The sequence below is a fragment of the Vipera ursinii genome (assembly GCF_947247035.1).
Source record: "Vipera ursinii genome assembly, chromosome: Z".
Lineage (NCBI taxonomy): Eukaryota > Metazoa > Chordata > Lepidosauria > Squamata > Viperidae > Vipera > Vipera ursinii.
In genome coordinates, this window is record NC_139517.1 from 27,575,181 (window position 1) to 27,594,661 (window position 19,481).

General features: G+C 38.5%; 1 protein-coding gene across 1 annotated transcript; it reads left to right on the plus strand.

The window, feature by feature from the left end:
• Positions 1-201: 201 nt before the first annotated feature.
• BCL2L12 (BCL2 like 12) lies at positions 202-19,142 on the plus strand. Its single transcript, XM_083377564.1, has 6 exons — positions 202-797; positions 1,190-1,563; positions 4,803-4,964; positions 7,416-7,522; positions 17,210-17,461; positions 18,387-19,142. The coding sequence occupies exons 1-6, from the start codon at positions 643-645 to the stop codon at positions 18,432-18,434; spliced, it is 1,098 nt and encodes a 365-aa protein (XP_083233690.1). The 5' UTR covers positions 202-642; the 3' UTR covers positions 18,435-19,142.
• The last annotated feature ends 339 nt before the right edge of the window (positions 19,143-19,481 follow it).

The following is a 19,481-nucleotide window of genomic DNA, read 5'->3' on the forward strand; positions in this document are numbered from 1 at the left end:
CCAGCTAGTAGCTGGTTGGGGAATTCTGAGTGTTGAAGCCCACATATCTTAAAGTTGCCAAGATTGAGAAATACTGGATTACATGGTTGGACTGGAGAGGCCTATGTCCAGATCTCCCATTTGCTGTAAAGATAAAATCTAACAAAATTATGTAGCCCAAAATTATGTTTCCTGCTTTGGAAAAAATACAGGAAATAAATAAAAATCCTAAAAGAAGAATATCACGTGGAGCTAGGAAGGGTTCCCCCCCCTACCAACTCTTATTAAAAGTGATGTAAGTGTTGTTAACAGTATGTGTGTTTGTTTTTGTTTTGCCCAGCAATTATAGCATGATTCGATTCTGGATCCCACAGGATGGAAGAATAGATATGCCTGACTTCAGGCAGGCAGCTGAATAAGATTCTTGCAAATTCAGGAGAGAAAGGGAATATGACTGGTGTGTGAAGGACTGTCCAGGGAAAGAGTGAGAAAGCAGGTGCAAGGGATGATGAAAAAAGGCAGCCGGCAAAACAAAAGGCTAAAACAAAAGTATTTTCTGTGGGTTTATTTCCTTTTTTCTTTCAGAGGTGATGGTAGTTTCGAAGAAGAAAGGAGTCTTGCCTGCTTTGAAGTGCCAGCCCAGCCTTGCATAGTTCTAAGCTCATGGCTGGCAGTCCGGTGCCCCCTAGGAGGAAAGTGGTTGAAGAGACACGGCTGGTGTTGGAAGCATTCTTGCAAGGAGCATTAAATAGCGGAGAGGATGGGGCCCCGGGTCATGTGGGCCGTGGCTACCACAACCCCCAAAGTTACATGTCCAGGTAATGGCTTTGCAGTTGAAGATTCGGCTTACTTGCAAAGGAAGGAAATAAATAGAGCGGGATCTTTCAACCTTGGCAGCTTGAAAATGTGTGGCCTTAATATTATATGGCTAAAGGTTTCTCCCTACCTCAAATATTTAATCTTCCTAGCTTCATTTTTTAAAATAATTTCCCCAACCTTTTATTATATGTGTTGTTCTGCTGCTCCTCAGAAACAATTTTAGCACTTTCAGTTTCGTGGAGTCAATTAGCTTGGCTGCTCTGAGATACCTCTTACAGAATGAGTGAAGAAATAGGTGCAAATGAAAAATGACAAAAATCAGCCAAGGAGGTTGGGGAACAGAACAACAGATCATGGTTCTCATTTTCAGTGTGCTTTCTTCTGTCCACAGGTCCCCTGTGGAATATTTTCCGGAGTGTCCTGCCTGCAGCCCTGTCCATGAGGGAAGTAACTGTGCAGAAGGGAAAAAACATAACTTCCGCACTAGCATTAAGCACCTGTTGCAGAAGCGGTCCAGTTCTCGAGGACCCTCAGACAAGCTGCCCTCCCCTGGAGACTCCTTAAAGAAATCTAAGCCAGGACCTGAGGGGACCCATCGCAAGCGCCATTTCTCCTTCAAGGGCCTCTTGAAGAAGAAGACTGCGGCCGTTTCAGCAGAGATAACTGACCCCAATGCTCTCCCCAGGCGGCCTGACTCTTTGCCTCTCGTCACCTGCTATTGTAAAAAGCAGGCAGCTGAACCAGAAGAGGCCCAAACAACAGGCAGTACGAAGCTTTGCTACTTACTCTGTTTTCTCCTTGTTTCTTTATTGTGATGCTCAGTGCTTTTTTTGTAAAAGAAAAAGGTGCCGGAACTCACATGTCATACAACCCGCCTTGCCTACCCTACAAGGTTCCATCCAAAAAAGGTGCTGGAACTTCGTTCTGAGTGTTCTATGAGAAAAAAAGCCCTGGTGATGCTCAAGTCTCGCTTGGAAGGATGGATGGGAATATATCTTTACTTCTTGGAGGAAGAATTAGATAAAGTTATGTTTTATCTTTCCATTGTTCATTTTGAACAAAGATTTGAATCTGAGTGTCTCCAAGATGATTGCTATGGTCATTATACCACATTGAGCTATATGTGCTTACTTTTTAATATATTTTCAACTTTCTTGAAGCAATGGGAACTTCCTGACGCCAGGCTGGATGCAGCCCTCAGGGTCTTATTAGCCCCACTCAGGCCAAGGTAGAAGTCCCTCCCACTTTTCATAACCTATTTGAAGACCAGTTCAGATCATTCTCTGCATATACTCAGTTTTTACATTTTTTTTCACAGAATGACGGACAAAAAAAGCAGTTTTAAGCCTTTGGATTGGCTTAAGAATAGTAATTCCTCCACCAACCCTAACATTTGAAGTGTTGTCCCCATGCCCCAGTGCCCATGCCCCAGCTAGAAAAATTAAGAAATACAGGTAGTCCTTGACTTACAAGCATTTGTTTAATGATGGTTTAAAATTACAGCAGTAGTGAAAAAAGTGACCAGTTTTCACACTTATGACATCCCCACAGACGTATGCTCAAACTTTGGGTGCCTGGCAATCCGCATGTATTTACAATGGTTGCAGCATCCTAGGTCCTGGGATTGTCATTTGCAACCTTCTTAGGGAGCTTCTGACAAGCAAAGTCAAGGGGGGAAGTCAGGTTTGCTAAACGACCACATTATTCACTTAACAATTTTAGCGATTTGCTTAACAGTGGCAAAAAGATTGTAAAACGAAGCACGACTAACTTAACTGCCTTGCTTAGTAACAGAGACTGTGAAGATCAATTGTGGTTATAAGGCGAGGATTACCTCTAAATAAAATGTATAACCTCTTAGTATTCTAAAAATCATTAAAATCCTTGTTCTATAGCAAGATTGGATAGGTGCTAAATACAGATATTCCAGGAAATCTTGAGCTACAAGTAATTCTGTCTGTAGACTAAGAACAAAAACAAGTTTGATTTACTCCCTAAATTAGGGCACTGATGGACAACATGCAAGATTTTTGTGGAAGGATCAAATTCTTGGATTGAGGAAGTTATATTTAGGCAATCTTGTTCCTCAATTTTAAGTATATCCTTTCTACCTCTACCTCCTACTGCTTTCCTGGTGAAGCTCATACTTGGCAATACTAGTAGTAATTTATTAGGCAAATCTGAAGTCATTCAAAAATTCTGAGTATTTCCTAAATGTTGAATTTCCCCTTGACAATATTCATTTAACTTTTTTTTTAACCACTAGACCCCCCCAAATGATAAGCTATAATGTAAAAATAACATTCCTACTCCAATATTAAGATATTCATTCTTACAATCACTTCCCATCTTAAATATATTTTTATAATATGATATCCTGCACTTAGGACAGATTGATCCTTTGTTGAAATAAACATTTATTTTAGATTTAGAACTCAGGCCCATTCAAGAGCTCAAGATAATAAATAAGCACATCTTCCTCCTATATTTCCCCCCCAACAATAGTCTTATGAATTAGGTTGGGCTGAGAGAGAATGAGGGACGCGGTGGCTCAGTGGGTTAGGACGCTGAGCTTGTCAATCGGAAGGTCGGCAGTTTGGCGTGTCGAATCCCGAGTGCTGCGTAACAGAGTGAGCGCCTGTTACTTGTCCCAGCTTCTGCCAACCTAGCAGTTCGAAAGCACATAAAAATGCAAGTAGAAAAATAGGGACCACTCCGGTGGGAAGGTAACAGCGTTCCGTGCGCCTTTGGCGTCTAGTCATGCCGGCCACATGACCACGGAGACGTCCTCGGACAAGCGCTGGCTCTTCGGCTTTGAAACGGAGATGAGCACCGGCCCCTAGAGTCGGAAACGACTAGCACGCATGTGCGGGGGAACATTTACCTTTACCTTTACGAGAGAGAATGATTGGTCCAAAGTCATCCAGGCAGCTTCTGTAGTTAAGGTGAACTTTAACTGAATCTTTCTGTTGCAGTGGTTTTTACCCAACACCTGTTTATATACTAATCAAAAAGATAGGAAGACCATCCTTTTCCATGCTACTCTAGTTCAGGAATTCAATTCTTAAGTTATTGTAACAAGTAAATTCAAAACTGCTTGAAACACATTGCCTCTGTAGCACCCAACATGGTATCATCTTCAATATGTATTTGTTGTGACATTTGTTTAGTCACATATCTCATTGTCACTTGCATTTGCCTTTCTTCCAATTCTTTACATTTTCCTCAAAATCTCTTGCTTTCTGCACAGAATTTTATTTTACTTTATTTTATTTTTAATCCCATTTATATCCCGCCCTTCTCCGAAGACTCAGGGCGGCTTACAATTTAAAGCACAAAATGTGCTTAGCAATATTAGCAATATCAAATTTTAGCAATATCAAAATCTCTTGATATTTAAAAGTGAAAATCACCTCTTCCAGGTTATCCCCTCTAAATGGAATTTTCTATTTAAGTTCATCAGAAAAAAATACTATTTTCTCTTACATAATTCTAATTCTAATTGAAATGACTTTAAGTACAATTATTTCTGTATTATCAATTTTCAATGTAGGGTTACAATAGTGTTACAAAACTGCCTGTCTAGTCTTCTTCCTGATAGCATACAGTTTCCCAAGTGTTATATAGTTATTTGAAAAATAATCAAGTTACCTTAGCGGATGGCAATACTTAGCTGGTTTGGTTGATCTCAAAAAGCCAAGTAGGAGCTTAGTTCTTGATAGTAGCCTATCAGGACATTTCAAGTAAAATGGGAAGTAAAAAACATCCCAGAAGAAAGCAATGTAAAGATACTTCCATATTGCTTTATCAAAACTATACAGACTTATTCAGGTATTACTATGAATTGGACTGGATTTGATGGAATCTGTACTTTTATCATGTTAGTAGAGTACTGTATTCACCTTTTAATGTTTTACTGTTCATCTTATTTCTGTAACTTCCTTGATACAGGATTTGATTTTTTTTTGCACCTTGCTTGAATAACTTTGCATTCTTTATTCCAGATGGTGAAGCTGAGGGTGCTGAGTTTTATACTTTGGTGGCTCAGAAACTAGATTACTTGGTGAAACACCAACAACGGATCAGCCCTACAGCTGCAAAAAGCTCAGTTTCTCCCAAAGATCCAAATATTACAATTCCCACAGACAGAATCTCTGGCAATTCAGGTACTGCATTTTTTTTCTTGTGTGTTTAAGCTGCCTCATCCAAAAATTCTGGGTTTATAACAGTGATAACACAGAAATCCCTTCTTGATTTCTGAATCAGGTATCTCAGCTTTTCTGTACTGTATTGTAACCTTCCTGTTTTGTTGAGACTTTAACTTTCCAAAATTCCAGCCAGCTTTTTTTTTTTACCTGGACAGAGGTAGAATGAATTTTTCTTTCTTTTTCTTCCTTCCTTCCTTCCTTCCTTCCTTCCTTCCTTCCTTCCTTCCTTCCTTCCTTCCTTCCTTCCTTCCTTCCTTTCTTTCTTTCTTTCTTTCTTTCTTTCTTTCTTTCTTTCTTTCTTTCTTTCTTTCTTTCTTTCTTTCTTTCTTTTTCCATACATACAATAGTAATTTTACAACAAACGTGCTGTCTGAGTTTACATGCTATTACATATTTAATCCTGAAGTTGAAACTCAAATACTTTGGCCACCTAATGAGAAGGAAGGACTCACTGGAGAAGAGCCTAATGCTGGGAAAGATTGAGGGCAATAGAAGAATGGGATGACAGAGAATGAGGTGGCTGGATGGAGTCCCTGAAGCAGTAGGCATGAGCCTAAATGGACTCCAGAAGATGGTAGAGGACAGGAAGGCCTGGAGGAACATTGTCCATGGGGTCGCAATGGGTTGGACACGACTTCGCAGCTTACAACAACAACACATTTAATTCCTAATCCTTTTTTCTTTCCTCCAGCCAATGGTAAAATAAATTCCAGGTTTGATAATAGTCCGTTTCTTCTTTTTCTTTCAGTCTCATAGTCAATCTGTCCATCTCTGCGCATTCTAGTATTTTTTTAATTATTTCTTCATCTGATGGTATTCTTCATTTTTCTAGTGTTGTGCAAATATAATTCTTACTCCTGTTGTGACATGCAAAGTCAAGTATAAACTTCGTTTATTAATCTTTTCTGTCATTATACCTAATAGAAAAAGTTCAGGTTTAAAATCAACATGTTCTCCTAACATCTGTTCTAGCCAAATATGTATCTTTTTCCAATAATTCTTTACTTTATCACATGTCCACCAAACATGATAATACTTGCCTGACTTATGTTTACATTTCCAACATTTTTCTGACATATTTTTAAACTTTTTTGCTAATCTTGCTGGTAGCAAGTGCCATTTATAAAACATTTTGTATAAGTTTTCTTTATAGGAAGTCGACATTGTCAATTTATAGTTTCTTTCCCATAACTTTTGCCATTTTTCTAATTCTATATTATAACCAAAATTTTACGCCCATTTTATCATTGTTTCTTTAACATGTTCACTTTCCATTTCTAAAGCTAATAAAAAATTATACATTTTCTTAATTAGTTTTTCATCTGAAGTAAACAATTTCTTATCAAACACAGATTGTTTCTTATAAAATCCAAACATTTTAACATCTCTATCATATCTAGTTTGCATTTGTAAATATGTTCACCATGTTCAGTTGACACCCTGATTTTCCATTTCTTGTTTAGATTTTAAATTTAAATTTATTAAATATCTCTATATGTCCAGATTTTTTTAAAGTCCACTAAATTTGGGTGTACAAAGGCTTCAATTGTTGACAACCACCTTGGAATTTTTAAATATATTTTACTTTTTATTTTTTCTCATGTTGTTAACAGTGCATTTCTTATATAATGATTTTGGAAATATTTATGAACTCTATTTTTCCCATACCATAAAAAAGCGTGCCACCCCAGTTGTAAATCATGCCCCTCCAGATATAACAATCTTTTGTTTATAAGAATTATCCATTATTTTACCCATGTTAATACAGATGCTTGATAGTATAGAACCCACTCCGGTAGGCCAAATCCTCCATTTTCCTTGGCATCTTGTAACAATTTCCACTTAATTCTAGCTTTCTTTCCTTGCCAAATAAATTTCAAAATTAGTGAGTTCAAATCTTCAAAAAATTCCAGCCAGCTTTTGGCCAACATACGGAAGGCACCAGATTAGAGAAGTATGTTTTAGAGGAAGTACATGGTGGATCATATAGAAGGAAGGGTGACTCTGAATTTAAAATAATCTCTCCACCTGAAAAATGAAGCTTAGATGAAACAATTCATCTCCTTTTATAACAATCTTACAAATTTAAACAGATTCCTCCATTTTAAATTAAACTATTAATTTAATTCCATCTAAATTATTTTGGGAAAAGTAGTCTTCCTTTCAAGAATAGGCAGCCACAGGAGGATAGGGATCAAATGATGACAAGTACATCTTGGTATTATCACAAAATGATATGAATAAAATATTTCCATCAGATCTTAAGATGCATCTGACATTATAAAATCATACTGGTATTTCTGTGATGACTTTACAACACACATGCCATCATGTGGCTTAAAACTGATGACTGTTCTTTCAGGGAAATATTGTTTATATTTTGGAATCATAATAACATGTTTTACTCAGTTGCCTTGGAAAAAGTGCCAGAACAATTGGATGAGAAACAGAAAGAACAAATCCTTCAGAAATTGGTTGCCCTTCTGGAAGAGCAGGCTGCTGTCTTCAGTAAAAAGGTACATATGCAACAAAGAATTACCGCATGAAGTACTAACATTCAAACTGCAGAATCAGGCACTGGGTGTTTCGTGGCTGCTCTGCGGAATTTATCCTATGTAAGGTTGCTTTGCCAAAGATATTCTTCCAGGTTTTTTTTCCTGAATATGTTTTATAAATCTTGGATTTTTTTCCAAGTCTTCAAATAAGCTCTGTTGTCTATGATATTTCTGTTTTGACTGCATTTATTTTTATTATTTATTTATAAAATTTATAGCCTGCCTGTCGATACAAGGTTCCGTACTAAAGTTGTGTTAACAAGTATATACAAACTTGCACAGCTGAATCTCCTCACTTGCCTTTCTGTTTTGTGATCTATTGAACTTACCGTACTTTTAATTAGGTATGTGGAGTACTGCAGCTTAGGGCATTTTTTGGTAATATTTAGGCATTGGTTTCTTTTAGGGCTGTGTCTAAGGAGATTTTCAGTCACCCAGGTCATAGTTATCCCAAAGATGCTTTTTCACAAGGCAACTTGACTTTCGTGTTTTTCTTTTAAGATGTTTCGCTTCTCATCCAAGAAGCTTCTTCAGCTCTGACTGATGGTGGGAAATGGAAAGATTTATACTCTTGCAGACAGCTGCTCATTTGCATTCTTTTAGCCAGTTGTTAAAAGCTACCTGGAAGCTTATTTCTGTCTTCAGGATCACCTGAGTAGTGCAAATGGGTGTGGAGCCTTCTTGAAACTTTTGAGAGGACTGTGTTGTAGACTGGAGATAGATGATGTTGGATCTCTCCCCTTCTCTTGAGAGAGGGCTGTTCAATTTTGACATAGATGGCATCTTTGACCCCTCTTTCAAACCAGCAGTCCTCTCTGTCCAGAATGTGGCCTTTATAAAGTTGTTGTTTTGTTTCCCCAATGTACAGAAATTTGTCCACCCCAAGGATTAAACACCCAGACACAAATTGAGCAATGTGGTATATGCAGTACAATGCAGTGAGCCATGTGCAGATCTGTACATTGGGGAAACAAAACAACAACTTCATAAACATATGGCACAACATAGGAGAACAAACGCATCAGGACAAGAGTCAGCAGTCCATCTACATTTAAAAGATAAAGACCACTCTTTTACTATATTTTATTAATTTTTTATAATAATCTTTAGTGCTTAGTGAACAATGTGTTTTCTGGATTCATATATTTAAAAACAATAATAATTAATTTCTATAGTTGATTAATATGTTAGTTGATAATATATTTCCTTGACTTCTTCCAGCAATATTCTCATTTTGTCTACATTAAAGAAATATAATTCTTAATACTTTCAATACATATAGAGTTGGGTATAAACATTTTTCTAGTATTTATACATACGATAATAACATCAACATATAACATTTTTTCTAATCAGCTTAAGTTTCAATTGTATTTATAGAAGTCATCTTATTAAATCAGGTGTGTCAAACTGCCAGCCCATGGGCCGGATGCATCATAGCAAAACCACGTCCACCCCATTGCTAGCAATAGCAAAAAAAGCTGTGATATGTCGTGACATGTTATGTGATGTCACTTTAACACCTGTATTAAATCATTATATGTCCTGTTTTCAAGATTCTTATTTAAGCTTCATTTCCCCTCAGTATTGAAACCACTCTTATCAGTCATAATTTTCTCAGAATTCATTACTTTTAAATATCCAAACTTTTCATTCAAATACACCATCTCACCCCTTCATGGATTACTGCCTTGTCGTTGCGAAGGGGCTTGCGTAATTCAATGAAGCTATGAGCTATGCCGTGCAGGGCCACCCAAGATGGAGAGGTCATAGCAGAGAGTTCTGACAAAACGTGATCCACTGGAGAAGGAAATGGCAACCCACTCCAGTATCTTTGCCATGAAAACCCTATGGACAGTGTCCAAAAGGCAAAAATATGACGCTGGAAGATAAGCCCCTCAGGTCGGAAGGCGTCCAATATGCTACTGGGGAAGAGCAGAGGGCTAATACTAGTAGCACCAGAAAGAATGAAGCGACTGGGCCAAAGCTGAAAGGATGCTCAGTTGTCTTTTGAAAAAGCATCTTTGGGACAACTATGACCTGGATGAGAATCCCCTTAGATATTCCCACATTATTTAGCTAAATGGGATTCCAGCACATATAAAAGATACCCAGATTAGGGAAGGCTGATCTTTGTGACCTTTGTGAAAAGGTCAGCTTGTCCTTTTCTTTTGCTCTTTTCCCATTTGCTCAAGTTTCTGAATTTGCCTTTCTGTGCTTGCTTCTTCATCAGAGAGTCCCATTTCTTTGGCACCTTGTAAGACCCTCTCTTAATGCCTATTTTACTAAAAATAGGAATTTCTTAATCTTTGGGAACATAAACCAGGTCCTCCTAATAAGCAGCTGCTCAGACTAGAATTCAATATCCTCAAAAGAGCCAATCAAAAAGTCTCCCTCCCCCCCCAAAAAAAAAACCCCCCAGAAAGATCCAAACACTCCTCATCAGCAATAACACCTATATGAGCAGAGATTGACACAAAGATGAACATTAGACCAATAATCAAGAAATAAACAATACCCCAATCAAGGAACTATCAGCAAGACAAACAAACTAACAATAAATAACAGTCTAACCAAGGAATCACTAAGAACACTCTCACCAACACTGATAAGGCAAGTCACTAGTATATAAAAATAAGAGCAAACCCCACTCCCTCCTAGCATTGATGATGTTACCTAGTTTGGTAATGAAATGTCTGCAAGAAAGCCATCAAGCTCAGAGAGTGCCATAGATCTGTCAGGACCTGGAATTTAATATCTCTTTGAAGGTGCAACTACTGCACTTTCACTCTGCAAATAATCTAAGAATCTTTGATTCTGAACAATTCTAGCTACAATCTGCAATTCCCTTGCCAATGATCAGGGTTCTTAGCTAGCTCTTGGATCTCTGCTCATCACATGCAAAGCAGGATCTTTAGAGTAAAGTTTGCAAGAATTCCTAAACCAAGATATGAATGAGAGACAGGAAAGGATCAAACTTTCTGAGAAAATATCTTAAGACCCGTCACATCCTGGACATAAACTGCTTCAACTCCTCCCCTCAAGAAGCCATTGCAGGAGATTGCATGCCAAAACACAACTAGATACAAAGACAGTCCCACCATGCCATCACTCTGTTAAGCACCTAATTCTCACACCATTATCTTATGCCTAAGGATATTTACTCACTTGGTAGAGCTGTATTGTTATTCTTCTTCTCATCTTTCCTATTACCTTCTCCTACTGGTATGACTTATCACTTTGTATTTTATGATTTATGATTGTATCTTATGATTTACACTTTATTGATTTCTCACTTTGTATGCTGAAAGCTTATATACTGTATGCAGACTGAGAACTTATATTTGTATGTACATTGCATATTTGTATGTACACTGAGAGCTTATGGACCAGAGGCAAATTCCTTGTGTGTCCAATCACACTTGGCCAATAAAGAATTCTGTTCAGTTCTGTTCTCTTCTGTTCTGTTCTGTCCCATTCTGTTCCACCCCACCCTACCCGACACTACACTACAGTTCACTCCCATTGCACTCCACTCCACTCTGAAACATTTCCCACACCCTCCCTTCTGTGGACTGAGAAAGCTTCTACACACTAGTTGTCTATTCTGCAGCTCTGGTCTCCCAGAGTCATTCCAGCATACCATTATACAATATATTTAATCATTTCTCCCTTTTGCCAGATTAAAGTGTGAAAAGTATTCTTTTATAGAGAAAATATTTTAAAATCAAGCCAACTATTCCTGCATTATCCCTTAACCATTAACAAAATCTACAATTGGTAAGACTAGAAACAATGTGGAGAAGACTCCTGCGAGTCCCTTGGATTGCAAGGCGATCAAACCGGTCAATCCTAGAGGAGATCAACCCTGACTGCTCTTTAGAAGGCCAGATCCTGAAGCTAAAACTCAAATACTTTGGCCACCTAATGAGAAGGAAGGACTCACTGGAGAAGAGCCTAATGCTGGGAAAGATTGAGGGCAAGAGAAGAAGGGGACGACAGAGAATGAGGTGGCTGGATGGAGTCACTGAAGCAGTAGGCGTGAGCTTAAATGGTAGAGGACAGGAAGGCCTGGAGGAAGGCCTGGAGGAACGTTGTCCATAGGGTCTCAATGGGTCGGACACGACTTCGCAGCTAACAACAACATCATCTCAATATTTTTACACTTTATATATTATAAAAATATTATATATTTATCCCTCTTACTATAGGGCCCCTTTATGTCCAAGCTTTTGCTATTCTTTTGACCGTGTTCAAATAAGTATTTAATCATACAATACACCATGTGTACAATCTTACTATAGGGCCTCCTTATATCCAAGCTTTATATTTTTAACAGTATTCAAACAGGTGTTTAGTCATATAGTATTCAATCTGGTAAATTGAATCAAATCTCTTAAATCTAATTCTAATCTTTTGCCGGGTCACTTTCCACATCAATAGGAACTGTTTAGCTTGCCAGGTTGTATTTTTGTAGATACTGTTGGGGATAAAAAAAAGACAAAGTAGAATATTCCTTTTTTGTCTCACACGCTTTAATGATTCTCCTGACAGCTTTTTATTCCTTTTTATTAAATCTTCTTTTTTTGTGCTCATGTTTGTTTTGAAGTCCTGGAAAATAAAACAACTTTTTAAATTCCTTTGTTATAGCAAAATTTTGTGGATTTTCTTTCATATATTTTCTCCTGGAATATATTTGCTTTGTCATGAGTCATTCTTCCTGCAGATCTCTGATGTGCCATGCTGGAGTCTTCAGGAGGAGGTGTTAGATGTGGTTTTCTGTCACTTTTAGATAAATATACAACATCCATTTTGTCTCCCTCCTTTAAGAAGTCTCTCACCGGTGCCATAGTCTCTTTAATTAGCTTTATCAAACCAGCCAAACTTAAATTCCAAACAACTAAATCTTGTGTAGTTCTTATCTTTATATATAGTTGTTGTAATCCAATACGTTCTAATTATCAAAACACCACTGAAAACAGTGTTTTGTAACAGTTCTTTTTTTCAGGGATCCTATAGTTATCAGCCGGCCAAGTTTCCAGTCCAAAGTAGTAACTGTGAGAGGGATCTTGGAGTCTTAGTAGACAATCACTTCAATATGAGCCAGCAGTGTGCTGCAGCTGCCAAAAAAGCCAACACAGTGCTAGGCTGCATTAACAGAGGGATAGAATCAAGATCACGTGAAGTACTAATACCACTTTACAATGCTTTGGTAAGGCCACACCTGGAATATTGCATCCAGTTTTGGTCACCACGATGTAAAAAAGATGTCGAGACTCTAGAAAGGGTACAGAGAAGAGCAACAAAGATGATTAGGGGGCTGGAGGCTAAAACATATAGGGAACGGTTGCTGGAATTGGGTATGTGTAGTTTAATGAAGAGAAGGGTGAGGGGTGACATGATAGCAGTGTTCCAATATCTCAGGGGCTACCACAAAGAAGAGGGAGTCAAGCTATTCTCCAAAGCACCTGAAAGCAGGACAAGAAGCAATGGATGGAAACTAGTCAAGGAGAGAAGCAACCTAGAACTAAGGAGAAACTTCCTGACAGTTAGAACAATTAACCAGTGGAACAACCTGCCTCCAGAGGTGGTGAATGCTCCAACACTGGAGGTTGTTTTTTTTTTATTTAACCATCTGAAAGCTAATCTTCTAACTTCTCCTTTAGAAGACTAGCCAAAGGCCAAGGTTTTTCTTTCTCTGCAAACAGTTCTTAAACTTAAAAATGCAGTTCTGTGTGGTTATAATCCCAGAAGGTCAGCAGTTTCTAAACAAATATAGTTTCACTCTATATTGGTTAGCCAAGGGGTAGGCAACCTTGGTTCTTTTATGACTCGTGGACTTCAAACTCCCAGAATTCCTGAGCCATGCTGGCTCAAGAATTCTGGGAGTTGAAGTCCACAAGTCACAAAAAAGCCAAGGTTGCGTACCCCTGGGATAGCCCAATGCTTTGTTCCCAACTGTTTTTTGCTGTTTCTGGGTGTCTTGCCAAATTCTGAGTCAATGCAACTGTAGTTTTTTCTAGTCCTCCACTAGGTGTCAGTAGCCGTTCATTTTACAACTTTCAAAGCAAAGAGTTATTTTTATTTTTATTATATAATTTCATTAATACTTTTTCAGGTATGGAATTTTAAGATTTTCCTAGTTTTCAAATTTGTGCAGACTAGTATTTTAACCGCATTTTAATATATTTTTGTTCCCCATAAGAGTTTAATTTGCTGCTTCTGCCTATGGGAGGGTGGGGGTGTAGTTCCTCTCTTCTCACTTTGGAAGGATTTCTGCTTCTTGGGGATCTTCCAGGAAATCAGATAACAAGATAGGAGAGAGAAGATCGAATTCCTCATCCAGTTTCAATCACTGTGTTCACTGTTGTTCTGGTTGGTGCTTTTGGACTTCGGCTGCTGTAGTGTTAGAGGGCTTCCACTGGATCGAGCAGGACGACCGCTGTCGTTCCATGATCATTGGGGTGCCCCTCTTTCTTTGTTGCCTCTCTGGTGCAACTTTAGACCCTTTTAGGGTCCCCTGGCAGGGTGAAACTAGCAGTGGGGTGCAGACCTCCACAATCCCTCGGCCGTGCACTACAGCGCAAAATCGGAAGTCTCAATTTATTGAGTCTCAGACTTCATGCATTTCTACGTGTTCCAAAGCATTATTTTTTCTGAATCAAATTTGTAAAATCACAAACCCCTAATAGTTATTTAGGGATGATCCATTCTGAAAAGAGTACAGTTTACCATGGTTGCACTAAACAGATCATTTTTTCCTACCACTGTCTATCTGAATGTTAGTCTGCTTTTCAAGACTACCGTTTTCTCAAGATGGGAAAATAAAAAATAAAAATGCAATCAATTCAAGTCAGTTATAAAATGTATAGAAAGAAATTAAGAATAAGAGAATTAACAGAACATTACATGTAAAACTTTAAAAAGATAAATAGCGTTTGTGATAATAAAAAAGTACCTATCATAAAAATCTTTCCATTAAAATAGTTTACTTCTTAGTCCAGAATGTCAGAGTACAGGGCGACTTTGGTAATGTGTTGCCTTAGGGTAGGGGTGAGTTTGATTTAATCTCTTTCTCAATCACCTGGAGCAGGGGTGTCAAACTCAATTTCATTGAGGGCCGCAGCAGCATTGCGGTTGCCCTCAGGGGGCCGGGTGGGTATGGCCAGGTGGGCGTGGCTAGAGTGTGTATGGCCTACTGGGTGGGCGTGGCCAGCTCTACATCGTTCGCATCAAGGGTGCCTATGGGGGCCTGGGCAGGAGTGGGACAGATCTGAGGGTCTCTGGCAGAAGCAGGGTCTCTGGGCCAGGGCCAAGGCAGTGGGGGCCGTTCCCTCACTGTTTCCAGGATGGCTTCGCGGGCCACATGAAACCACTTCACGGGCCGGATCCGGCCCCCGGGCCTTGTGTTTGACATGTCTGACCTGGAGGATCTGGTATTTATAAATAAAGTTTTACAGTATTTAATAAAATAATGTATGAACGGATAACACGAGTATAAATGGCTTCAACTTAAAGAAACAAGATATGTTTATTTATAGATTGATTCTTTTCCATAATATTTATCAGTGCTTCTCTTCTTATATTGCAAAGTTCTCCTTTTAACTTTTTCCCCTCTTTGCTTTTGTTAAATGAGTTTTCTGCTGTCCGGCTGCCCACCCCTTACTGCTTCTCTCTTGTAGTTCATATAGCTCCCTGCCCTATTTGCTTAATAAAGAAATGCCCAGTTAATTTTACTTGCCTTACACTCAAGCAACAATATACCATATTATCACACCCCCAAAATTTAATATTCATAATAATAACCAGCAAATAGGGCACTTAAACTGAAGTTCCACATTGTATAGGGTTTGTATTTTTGCAAGAGACTATGTTTTATTTAACCTTTTCTCATCATTTTTAATAGTTGCATTATTTTGCACAAAGGACTATAGAGGCATGATTCAATATTGGTTTTTTAGACCTTTTCTGGAGCTAATGTGAATCCAGAGTTGCAGATCCCTTAGGAATACTCCAGTGTTCAAAGCGTTTAGGTAAAAAGTTACTAGAACTGAATTACATATGTAAAAAAAAATATATTTGTTGTGGCATTGATCAACTAGGTAATTGTGGGATCTTATGTTTTCTTCATTTCACATACACAATAAAAGTCTATCTTCATATAAATAAAGATTTCCCAAACATAGGTTGCTTAATTTGGGGATGAGAAATTCATCCCAAAATGTGTATATGCTACTTGGATTTTGTAACATTATAAAAGCAAAATATAATTGAAAATAGTAGGATTTATTGTATGCATGCTATTCAAATTCTTTATTTTCCTTTCCACTGATATGCTGGTTTTTTATTTGTGAAACCGTATTTTCCTACTCTCCAAGAAAGAAAAGAAAAAATCAAAGGGAAAAAAATGGCATTTTACTCCTGGACTAGATTGGACTTTTTAAATGATGACTCTTTGTTAAGTACATATTGTTTAACGAGTATGCTCTTGAGCAGGGCTTTTCAACCTTTTCACCCATTGTACCACTTCTAGGATATGGCAACATCTGAGTACCACCAGTTACCTAGCGAGGTGTCAAAAACTTGATGACCCCACCCCAAAAAAGAAAAAAAGTGAAGTACAGGTAGTCCTCAACTTACAACAGTTCGCTTAGTGACTGTTTGAAGTTACAATGGCACTGAAAAAAGTGCTCCCCAAGCCACAGCCAAGCAAGACACACCTGTCTGCCTGCCCAGCGGCATTCCTCCTCCTGTCCGATGTTTTCGTCGTTGTGAGCATTTCTGTTGAGGATTGGCAGTGGGGGTGGGGTGGGGGGTGTTTGGTTTTTATTCCCCCCCCATCTGCTGGGTGTTCGCAGCAGGTTTTGGTCACTTCACATGACCCTGGGACACTGACCATCATAAATATGAATCAGTTGCCAAGCATCTGAATGTAAATCACAAGACTCTGGAGATGCTGCAACATTCCAATTGATTGGCGCTTCCTCTGGGCTCAGCAGAAGTGCCGGGATCAGCTGGAGACTGGTGCTGATCCTGGTGCTTCCGCTGAGCCCTGACACCCCTGCAGCTCCAGCCATCTCTCGTTCAGGCTTGTGCGGTGCTGCCACCGGTTCAGCTCATTCCCCTCCCCCGCTACCATTTTTCTAGGATGGTTGCGTACCACCTGCCAGGTGGTACCCGTACTTCTGGTTGAAAAGCCCTGCTCTTGAGTTCCAGAAAGTTTCTGAGGAATAGCTTCCAAATGAAAGAAGAATAGTAGTAGAATGTTCCTAAGAAAGTTGTCTTATCCCACCCAGGCACCTCAAACAGATAGCTGTCCAGCCTTTATTTTTTTCACCTCTACCAAAGGAAACCCAAAGTCATAAGTCTCTATTGACAATAAGAAAATGATCCTATGTTTGTCTGTTCTTTTGCCATTGACACTCATTCTGTTCCTATCAGCAAAAGAAAATAAGTGTACTTCATCTTTGATGCAACAACTTTTCACATATTTGAATGCTGCTATTAGATTTTCTCTCAGCCTTCCAACTCAAAAGTTCATTATTGGGGGGCACAGTGAATCATTTCTGCTCAATTGCAGTTGTCCCTTTAAAAGGTTCCTCTAATATTTGAACTCTTGATATTCATCTCATTTTCTTTCATTGACAGATTGAAGCTGACCCACTGCTACGTAACACTATCTTCCGCCTCTCCTACCGCAGCTTTACTCACCTGGCTGAAGCCTTCACATCACGTACCCCACCTGGGGTTTCTAGCCCTCAGCTAGCCAAGCTAGCCCTTACCATGGAACTCACAAGGAAAGTGGCTGGCATCAACAGCCACGCAGTACATACCATCATGGGCTATAGTTTGCAATATATGGATATGTTCATACCTTGGTTGCAGCAGCAAGGTGGCTGGGTATGTGGAGAAACATGTGTTTTACATGCTAGGCCAGATCACATTAAAAAGGAAGCTGAAAAATGAAACCAAAAAATACTGATATTTTGCTTGAAATATAATTAAAATGACTTGAGGTTCTAGTTAAATACTTTGGGGGGAAAACAGTCATCTTTTCTGCAAATTGTCTGCTTTTGTGGGTTACAAAATTGGAATAAGACACCTATTTAGTTGAAGAGTTATACATTGTCTACAAGCTGTAACTAAGGGCTCACAGAGTACCATAAGAGCATCTTAGTTCTATGCTAGAAGAGAATCTGTATTATTATTTATTTATTTATTTATTTATTTTAATCCCATTTATATCCCGCCCTTCTCCGAAGACTCAGGGCGGCTTACAATTTAAGCACAAACCAATGTGCTTAGCAATAGTCTTCATTCTATGTATATGCCTGCTTATTAGGGCTTTCGCCCCCCCCCCCCCCAGCGGCATTATTACAAAGTCAGCTTATTGCCCCCAACAATCTGGGTCCTCATTTACATGTATAGTACAGGAACTTGTGTTCTCTATCCCTGTATTATCAAGTACAATTGTGTTTCTGGATAGCAGCTGACTATATTTTCCTACAAAAAAGAAAAGTTTCATTATTATATTTATATAATTATGAAAAGATGTTTTCTTGTGGCTGGGGGACTACATTTTAATATTTCTGGTCTCCCAAGGGGATAACAGTGGTGTAATTACATCACTGCATATATACTGGGCCATTTTTTTGTCTTCTAAAACCAGAGGGTTTCCCACACTATATGTCACAATTCTGTCGTCAGAGTTGGAGCATGACACAATGGAAAAGGGAGGGAAAGAAGAAAGCAAGCAAGCAGGGCTTAATGATGAAATGGAAGTGGCTATTCTTTATAATAACATGGGTTTTTTTTTTCTTTATAGGAGAACATTGTAGCCCAGGAGGAGATATTTGACTTGCAACTTGACTAAACAAACCCTTGTGCACCAGTGGCAATGCTCTTATGATGAATGTTTGCAGAAGACTGAGTGCTGGGTTGAAGTGCTAGCACTTAAAGGCCTTTGTGACTTTCCACCTAGGCTAAATCTAAAGGGACTTTTTTTTTAGTAGCCATGATTGGAACTAATTTTGAAATATTAAGAATTAGCAGAAACCAACTCTAATCTGTGCTCGGAGCAAATTGCAAAATTTGATCACAGTATGCCAAATTGTGTTGTCAAGTGTTCCTGCACAAGTGTGTAGTAGTTACTTCCTCTAAAACCTGCCAGTTGTCAAAAATATTTCTGAAAGGGCATTCTTCAGAGATACCTGCCACCAAAGGCAAGAAAAGTCATGCCCTTGGTGAGAACCTCTGTTCAAGTAAGCCCTGAGGAAGACTTGATTTTTCCCCCCCACCCAAGATGAACTTTTCTTTCCTCAGATTTTATACTTAAGATTAAATAGATAAACTGAAATCTTATTTTAATTCCTATTTTCCAATGGATAGATGAAATTTTCAGCTGCAATATTGTTAATATTTATTGTCTTTCCCTTTGCTTTGTTCTGAATTTTTTGTTCTGAATTGCTCTGAGAAATGTTGGGGGTTTTGAACAAGAATTCTTGATTTGCAGGATATTAATTTCAGTGGGAGTATGATTTGTGTAAATATGGGGAGAAAAGAAATATCAAACTCAGGGATATGGGAGTGTGTTTGTTTAACAGCAATAGCTTCCCTGAAGCACTGATTTTTTTTTAAAAAAATAAAAATTTAAAGATTCTTGTATTTTGGTGTCAAATACTTTTCCTAGCATCTGTTACTTTTATTTGGGCAAGCCTATTCTTTTGATTTGATGACACAAAACCAATTCTCCTTTGGCTGTGCTAATGTTCAACTGAAGTTTGGAAGTCCAAGCATAGCTTTAGTGCACCATATTGCAGAAGAAAAGTTAAACTGGTATTATCTAATGATTTAAAACTCGGGAGATCTTCGAATATAAATGTATATTTATTCAAAACACCGTGATAAGTTTTCCTGAAAG

Excerpts from the sequence above, each read along its gene's own strand:
- BCL2L12 (XM_083377564.1), top strand. The coding sequence starts at position 643 with ATGGCTGGCAGTCCGGTGCCCCCTAGGAGGAAAGTGGTTGAAGAGACA. Across the intron at positions 1,564-4,802 it reads AGAGGCCCAAACAACAGGCA|ATGGTGAAGCTGAGGGTGCT; the intron begins GTACGAAGCTTT and ends TCTTTATTCCAG. Across the intron at positions 17,462-18,386 it reads TGCAGCAGCAAGGTGGCTGG|GAGAACATTGTAGCCCAGGA; the intron begins GTATGTGGAGAA and ends TTTTCTTTATAG.